The following is a 9,330-nucleotide window of genomic DNA, read 5'->3' as shown; positions in this document are numbered from 1 at the left end:
AGCTAATGAAACCTACCCTACTGTCTCAATACATAAAAATACCATTTCAACTTAGGGTATGATCACATTGGATGCACGTCAGATCATGCATGAGTCGAAAAACAAAATCTGGAAAGAGCCATTTTGACTCGTTGTGACTTATCTGTAGCTGCTCACACTGAACCATCAAATGCACGCGTTCAGTGTGAGTATTCCTATTGCTCTTTCCAAATTTTATTTCTTACCTGCGCGCTTCGTCATGAATAACCAAGAGTGCACTTGCACATATACGCATACAATATGATCATACCCTTAGAAGAATGTCGAAGGACGGCATGAATAAAAATTAATTCATCAACATTGAAATGCATCTTTATTCATTCTACGTTCGGTAGTACGTTACTGGGAGACTTCTATGCTAAGTAAGACAGTACCAAATAAACTATTTTTAATGTGATTTGAATGAGCATAATATTATTAACATCTACCTGCTACTGACAACGGAACATCATTTGTAGTACAGATTTACATAGAAAAATTTAGGCTACAGAGTGCTGTCACTGCCATCGGTTTGTTAATTTTTGTAATTAAATATACAATTCTATTACCGTATCATAATTATTAAAGAAAATGCTACAGCAGGTTATCTACTACACATTCATTTTATAATTTTAATTGAAAAATAACTGGAATTGCAATAATTAATTTTATATTGTATATACTGACCTCCTGCGAAGAGGTGTAAGGATTTGTCGAACTTGAAGTAAATTATTCATCTACCCTCTCAAAGTTTATAACACAATCTGAAGTCCACTACAGACTGAGCGCATATTCACAGCAACTCCTTCAATTCAACTAATTCGTCCATTCTTCACAGATCCAAAAATCATCAAGGATGGATAAGAATCTTGATGAATAAACTGTATGCTTATTCATCAAGCCATGTAAATGAAAAATTATAATGAATTATTACGTATAAACTAGTGGAGGCCTAATAGTTTTAATTTAGATGAGTTCAAAAAGGATGACTGGGTGTATGAAACTAGTAAACTATACAGAGTGGGTGAAAAGTCCGAGGCTTAATATCTCATACACAAAGGTAATTTGAAGGTGGATGTGATTGGGGATCCTACTCAAATTGAAAATTTTGAAATTGATACTACTTTACTATGACTCTGAAAATCTGGTCCGCCATTTTGAATACAACTTTATTTTTCTTAAATAGGAATGTGGTCATGCGATACATGATTTCGATACGAAATTTCAAGAAAAAATGAATGGCGAAAACCGCACATCGATATCTCAAACCGTTTCGAAGATATTCACATTATTAATCAATATACTATTCAAAGCAGAAAGGAGAGAAAAAAGTATGATACTATGACTTTAACAATCTGGTCCTCCATCTTGGATCCGCTAATTTGAATGCAACAATTAAAAGGTGGTGATGCGATACAACAGGATTTCAATACGGAATTTCAAGACAAAAGGAATGACGAAAACAGCACATCGATATCTCAAACCGTTTGCAAGATATTTACATTATTAATCAATACCACTTATTTATTTCATTTCTGATTTGCATGGTATTGATTAATAATGTAAATACCTTCTGAACTGTTTGAGTCTTTGTGTATGAGTTCTGATTTGCATGGTATTGATTAATAATGTAAATATCTTCTGAACGGTTTGTGTATGAGATATTAAGCCATTCTCGGACTTTTCACCCACCTGTATAGTAAGACAACTAGATTGTAAAGTAGTTTTATAATTTTTTAATTTTCATTGATACTATTGCACCGTATCGGTACCGTAAGTACTGTTCTACTAGGCTATTTACAGTTATCTCATAATCCACTATATTTAATTCATGATTGATATAAAATAAATTTATGATTTATTTAATATTCCTTCAAGCCTACAAAAAATCGTACCTAATATTAGAAAAAGAAGAGTTTCTACCAGAAACCCCATTTCGGCGTCCTAGAGGGATAGGGTTCGCAGATTTGAATAATTAGACAAATGCTTCTAAAGCTACAAATGCAGGAAACATGTCCAATAAGATTATTCTTGCGATTTTCTTATCACAGAATCTGATTGTAGTCATACCTGATATTATAACTCTCAATTTTCATTACGTTTGTCCTTCGCGTTACATCGTTTCATGCTCTTCTGTTTTTCTTCTCAGCCAGTATAGTAATTGACTCCTTCAATAAAACAACTAATAACATTTCCTTTTATAATTCTCTATCTCTTATCTTCTCTCATTGTCATGCCTGTTGACTTTTGTATCTCTGTTTCTCTTTTCTTAAAACTTCTTATGCGTGTTTCATCTGTCTTTTGTCCTGTAAAATGACGGTTATAATTAATAAAAGCTCATGTGACATTTTCCATGCTGCTGAGTATTGAAGGTTGAACAAAGTTTTCAAAGATCTCGCCGTAAGGAGTTTTCTGAGGCCAAGTTGTTTGCTTGTTTTTTAATCCAGTTGGTAGGAGGAAACTCGACCAGTCTGTTCAAGATGCTCCTCCAGTGCAGGCAATCCCTCATCTGCCTGGCATGGCTCCTTCCAGGTTAGTATAAATAACCTGTTACTTAAATTATTGAATCCCTTATTATGCCACAGGTCATCTTTGTTATCTACCTGACGCACGAAAAAGTAAAGAGGGCTTGAATAATAAATATTGTGCTGTGTACCACTCGACTATTTATGTCTACACCGTGCTATACAACCGCTCATATCATTTGAAATCATAAATAAGTTATTATTACATTTGAATTCTAGTTTGAGTGAAAATAGTGAGATATACAAATAATCGAATTACAATCTTGGTTGAATGAATTATTGAAGATTACAAATAACACACCTTTGACATATATTTTCATTGAGGAAAAAATATTTCCATCTTAAACTTTTATGGTAATGAAATAAATTTCCTTGATAGTTGTGCTGGTGTTGAAAAATGTATTGAACTTGAACTAGAGGACAACTACAAAACTATATTGCTACCGTGTAATGTGAATGCTCTGATTATGTTCAAGCATGATTCATTTATGATAGATATTATATTCAATAATAAAAATGACGGTATACCGGTACTTAATAATGGAATTTTCCTTCCACTAATACCACGGTAGCCTACTGGTATAAATTTTCCACGAATTTATTTATATCTACAAAATTATTCCAATAATTAATTATAAAATTAATTGAGTGTAACGGACCGCTACGGTATACCTAGTTGAAATATATTAATTTCAGTGATTAATGAACGACCTATAAATGTTAATCAAATAACTGGAAAAATTTCACAGAAAAATATCAATATAAGTTGTATTATCGTATTACGTCATAGATAATATATATAATTAAATGGTCATTAAACTCTACTATACATTTTCAAGTTCTATAGGTCTATTTTACAAGAATCAACAACATGCGTAATGGGTTTATAATCAAATTCCTCCCCAAGAGTCAAGATCTATTCAGCAGGACAAATCGGTGAACAATAAAATAAGTTTCATAGACAAGTCCGACTATCTGAGAGTCTGTTAATCTGAGATGATTTTATGTAGGCCTAACTTATTATCATACTAGAATAAGATAAATTAGATTACAATTTAATCACTAGAATAAAGACGCAAAGGCTTATTATATTCTTCATATTTTATATACCAAATTACCAATTAATGTATTTTGTGAGTAGCCTTGATTGATCGACTTTTTATAGCTAATTAATGATAAATTATTGCAAAATACTCTGTTAGGCCTCCTGTTGTTAATAGTTGATCTGTTTTTATTTTCCTTCCAATATTCCTTTCCAATAAGATGTTCTGCTCCATCAACTGATACAACCAGATTCCATCTGAAGACCGGTTCCATGCTACTTATATTAGGTCTTCTCTATATTGTTAATATCAAATTTTGCTGGGGTGGATGAACTTTGTGAGCCTGTATTCACCCAACACCACAAAGCTCATCACTTGCCCTCAAAATACTCCTTTCTCAATATAAATAAAAATATTAATCTGAGTACCCTTTTAATATTTTTATTTATATTAGAAGTAGCCCTAAAGAAAAAAATACAATAAATCCTTTCTCAATATTATGTTTGATATTGTTCAATTTCACTATCCATCACGAACTGTTTGTTAATTATCAGTATTGAAAATGATTATTTTTGAGTTGACGATGCTTATTTTTTATAAATCGACTCTATAACTAGGCACTTAACAAAATATGACTACATAATTCATAATTGATCTTTAGAAAAGTGCATCTCTCTCTTTCGTTCCTTTGTAAATAAAGTAAAATTTGAAAGTAATAGAGTAGCCTACCGTACTTTAATGAATTTTTCCATGTACCGTAAGTAAAGGAATTAAGACTTAATTAGGCCTATATACATAGGTCCGTATTATCAGATCATCACTTAGTAATTCCATATTATCAGAAATTAATGCTAGACAGTAGAATGTATGGTAATAAATTAGCACGGTTGACTGCAATCAAAAATAATAAATTGCTTCTGCAAATTAAGTTGTTTTGGTAATCCATAATACTCTGTGCACTAAAACTACATACTTGCTGTAACCTACATCACTAACTTACTTTTGATTAGGCTACTATTATATGGTACTAAACTTACTAAATTGTACTTGCAACTTACTCATTATAGTGTTTATATAGTAGGTATTCTGAATAAAGTTGAATGAAAATTACAAAATGGAAAAATTGAATTAAAAAAAAAAAAATGATACCACAAACACCTTTATACAAATCAAGAGCTCTAATATTCATGACTAATGATAATTCCTTTTTCAATTAATTAATTTTTTTAGTTCAAGTCACTTAGTTGTACTATTATTTTATTATTATATTACTATCGTATTTTATATAACTTTCAATTGAAAAAAACACTCACATTCTTTTCACTTTGAAGTTAGTATATAAAATACGATAGTAATAATAATAGTGAAAACAAGTTGAATAACACACAACGTATTATTTTTGCTTACAATTTTCAATTTCTTATTTTATTAGCAATTTTCTAGTACCTAACTAGATTTTTATAGTACCGTATATAGTATCAATGAAGTATAGTTTATTTTCTTATCGATTGTCAGAAGACTCCTCCATGCACACGGACTTATCGTCCAAGCATGGAGTTATTCATTTACTTTTTATTTGTTTTTCATATTAATGTTTCATTAATCGAATGTATCGCTTTTACTTTGTTTTCATTAAGTATGTAATGTATAAAGTTTTGAATAAATTGAATTGAATTTGTGCTGCAGCTTTAGCTGTTGCCCTGGACCTGAATGAGATTGACAAATCGCTCAACCCACGACTGGTGGGAATGATTTTCAACTTGTACAGACCACATGCCAGCACCAAGAAGCCGCCCATCATTGTTGACTGCGACCATCCGGGGATCCTGTGCCAGTTTGGCAGCAAACCTCTGGTTGCCAGGCCGATCAGTGAGTGCAACTGCAAGGGCGAAGTGCCAATTGTCACCGGACTCGAACCGGAGAAAGAGAGCAACGGAGAGCAGACAGAAAATGAAGGAGGAGGTGAGATTGAGATGTATTCCAGTTATATTATTGTGAGGTCCACGTTATAATGGTATTGTTTGTATAGCAATGGTATTTCTATCCTTGTCTATCATTCAACAAAGCAAATCGCCATCTCTTTCTCGCTTTGCTCTGTTGCCAGATCGTCTTTTAACAATGTAGAATTAATAATTAATTAACAAAATATTTCATCTTAATTATGAAAATTCATTATGAAATTATTGAAATTCATTATGATTATAATACATTAAAATTCATAATGAATTATAATTCATTATGAAATTATGAATAATTTCTTGCTTGATAAAATATAATTGATTACTTTAAACGAGAATAAACAGTTAATATTAAATCAATAAATCTGTATCAGCAACCGTCTATAGAAGGCATTGACGAGACAGGGGATCGGCAACGTTGTTCTCCTATCTTTCTTCAATGACATTATAACGTGGATCTCACCATAGTAATAAGAATACACGTTTACCTATAAGTAATTGAAGTTGGATGAAATTAATCTTTATATTGCAACAATCAAAATGAAATTCATTAATTATCAACTGAATCACAAAAACAGCATTTTCTCTATCAATTACATATTCAGGGTTTACAAGAATATACTATCTAAATTTTGGGTTAATAAGGCTTGTATAATTATCATCATCAAAATTGCTAAGTTAGGTAATTTTAGGACAAAAACTATTCTCTTATATATCATTACTAAACTGCATTTATCATTTCGTATTTAATTACTGAATTATTTACCATATCATGACTTTTTATTCACGTTTTTATCTTTCCATTGATCAAAATCTATATCAGAGAGAAAATTAAATAATATTGTCAGGGGGTTTCTTCCGTATATTCAAGTTCTATTTAGGATTTAGAATATTTTAAGGCAAAATAAATGTTTATTTGGAAGTACAAATTATTATATAATGGTAATGGTATGTGAAATGAAAAAATGGCTTCTGTAATTGAAAAAAATGTTTCGTCTCATTAGACTTTTATATTTTATTAAAGGAATAGAGATTGGGGCATTCTATAGGAAAAGTGTATAATCATGGGACGAGATAAAAAGATACTCTACGTTTAGGAAACCAGATTGGTGGATTGAGCTTTATCTCTCTGCTTTTCTGGTTTTTACTCTCTCCCTTACTCTTCCTTTAGTACGGTACGAAGGATTCGTTCAAACACAATGTTTTATTAGCATTCATATTTTTACTGACTTTGATTGATATTTAATTTATACTTTCATCAAAAATAGAGTGTAGTCTTCACTCGTTCACTACGCAATACCGCAATACTGAGTGTTTATAGAGGTTTTATTTCATACATGTGGAATGGAGTAAACCAATGAACAAAATTTACACATGAGGATGGATTCTTATCTAGGAAATATCAATCAATTTCAGAGGCAGTATCTCCAAAATCGCCTGGAGCAAGCACCGATGTGCCGATCTACAAGGGAATAGTTTCGAATATGGAGGCAGTTCTTGAGTCGGGAGCCGCATCTGCAAGTCTGCAGTACAAGCCTTCGGTAATGGGGCCGCCAAACAAGTGGAGCCCCTCCACTTCTGAAGATCTGTACCAGAAGCGGTTGGGAGAGCTTCCCAAAAAGTACGCATCCTACTATCCGTTTTCCAAGCCAGTTCTAATCGATGATCCTGATGAGTTTGATCCAGATTTCGACCAAGGTCCACCCTTCCCCTTCTTCCCCGAAATGTTCGGACCACATCACAAAGGATCTCATCATCAGTTTCATCCGTACAAGAAGCAGAATGGTCCAGCATCCAAACCTCAGACAAGCTGGAGACAGACTGCTAAGCCGACATCAGTCACGTCAACAACGAAAAAAGCCGTAAAGGTTGAACCTACCACACCCACCCCACTATCCAAAGCTAGTGATAAGGATTCCACAAAAAAGACGTAGTACCTGAATTATTTTCAAGTTTATCAGAATTTCTAATTTATTTTCATAATGAAAATTCAAGACTTTTGAAAGCTCAATCAAAATTATAACATAATTTTCCAGATAAAATTTTGTGTGAAAATATTTTAGTCTTCTTGTAATTAATAAAGAAAACATTTGTTAATGGAATCAATATTTGTACAATTAAATAAAACTTTATAACGTCAAAATGAATCTATGAATTTATCTTCACTCAGTAACCATCGGGGACTAAACCATCATCTTTGCGAGGATAGGATTATTTGATTTTGATATAGCATTTTTTTTTATGATTATTTTATTTTCAGTAATCATTGTTGCTGATATGTTATACTTAAAATATCCTACCTAAATACCTAGGTGCTCCTAGTAGAATAGTATAATTCCTTCGAGATTAAATGGAAAAATTAAAAAAAAAAACGAAATTTTAGGGGTTTTTGGGGGTGAAGCCGCCCTCTGGCGTGTCAGCAAATTTCAGATTCGTATTCAGCTCCCCAAAATACATATAGAACCGTCGAGAAAAATTCTTTCGGGGCTGTTTCCTGAAAAACGACCATTTGACGATCATACGGCTCAGACTATTATACCAGAAACAAATATAATACAAGTAGTATTGAACGGATCTTTAATATTTGTCTGTAATCTCTTTCTCAAGTTATTTGATATGAACAAGATTTCCTTCAAATTTCATGAACTATAATTATTTGTATTCTTGCGTTCATGGAAAATCCATTAACTTATCTATTATTGCGCTATAATTTAACTTATGTTGTAGACACCTTTTGAGTAGGTAGGAATAATGTAATATTGAACAGAATTATCTTCTAATTATTGTGAATGAAAATAAACTATCTTATCACAGCACATACCATGTAATCCAAAGTGACTATTTTTCCTAACTAAAGTTTCTTCCTTTAAGACAAAAAAGGATAACAAATTATACTGTCAGCAAAAAAACTATAATATGCTCAGTGCACTCCTTCGCACCCATAATTATTTTTTCCGAAATTAAATTGACTCTTTTGTAAAGACTCCAGGCATCCAGTTCAAGATGAAGTTAGAACAATGATGAATAGAGCACCAACATTAATGTTTTACAATATATGGCTTTCTATTATAGAAGGATGGTGCTACCACTGAAAATGGCAAAGTTCGCGTACTAGGTTCAGTCAGCCGGTTAGCCCCAGTAAATATATTTGAGATCAGTATCAGTGATGTAAATTCTATTGTAAAATAGTAGTTCTAGTTCATTATCATAAATAAGTTACTTCAAACTTCAACTACCTACTGTACGAGTATGCCAAGTTGAATCAACGTTACCAGTTCGTTGGGCCTATCATATCGCTAGAGCTCTAGTGCTATCACCATACTATATTTGAGTAATTATGCTTAAATTTTCCGACTCATTCATTCGATTAATCAGCTTCTCTATGCTTTTAAAAATCAAATTTATTATTAGTTTTTTCCCTAATAAATTGATAGTTGATGAATTATTATTATTAGCTTCAAGAAGTAGAAAAAAGAACAACCGAAATAGGGGAGGACCCAATAGAGAGTTCCAAGTAAACTTAACACGTGAGTCACACCCACTCAATAACAGCCTCATTGACTTGAAAATCATTGATTGATTGATTTTCATGCCTCACATGTTTTCGACGAAAATAATCAATCTTGGCATAGTCACGATTGAGCTTCTAATGATAATGTAGAGAGATCTTGGTCCATCGGCCGCTTAATAAGTACCTACCTAGTGGAAGAACAGTCCGAATCTATTGCAAGAGATCTTGATGAGAGAAGAAGACGCGTTGGCCTTGGGAGTAGTAGCCAAGGGCGA

General features: G+C 32.4%; 1 protein-coding gene across 1 annotated transcript; it reads left to right on the top strand.

Annotated features, from left to right (window-relative positions):
• The first annotated feature begins 2,170 nt into the window (after nucleotides 1–2,170).
• LOC111046440 lies at nucleotides 2,171–8,360 on the top strand. Its single transcript, XM_039444420.1, has 3 exons — nucleotides 2,171–2,550; nucleotides 5,273–5,548; nucleotides 6,961–8,360. The coding sequence occupies exons 1-3, from the start codon at nucleotides 2,499–2,501 to the stop codon at nucleotides 7,476–7,478; spliced, it is 846 nt and encodes a 281-aa protein (XP_039300354.1). The 5' UTR covers nucleotides 2,171–2,498; the 3' UTR covers nucleotides 7,479–8,360.
• Nucleotides 8,361–9,330: the final 970 nt, after the last annotated feature.

The sequence above is a fragment of the Nilaparvata lugens genome, chromosome 1, assembly GCF_014356525.2.
Source record: "Nilaparvata lugens isolate BPH chromosome 1, ASM1435652v1, whole genome shotgun sequence".
NCBI lineage: Eukaryota > Metazoa > Arthropoda > Insecta > Hemiptera > Delphacidae > Nilaparvata > Nilaparvata lugens.
This window is presented reverse-complemented; position numbering and strand designations above follow the sequence as displayed.

What these genes read in the sequence shown, in the direction of transcription:
- LOC111046440 (XM_039444420.1), top strand. Translation starts at nt 2,499, where the DNA reads ATGCTCCTCCAGTGCAGGCAATCCCTCATCTGCCTGGCATGGCTCCTT. An exon ending in CCTGGCATGGCTCCTTCCAG is followed by an intron (nt 2,551 to 5,272) that starts GTTAGTATAAAT and finishes TTTGTGCTGCAG; the next exon opens with CTTTAGCTGTTGCCCTGGAC. An exon ending in GACAGAAAATGAAGGAGGAG is followed by an intron (nt 5,549 to 6,960) that starts GTGAGATTGAGA and finishes AATCAATTTCAG; the next exon opens with AGGCAGTATCTCCAAAATCG.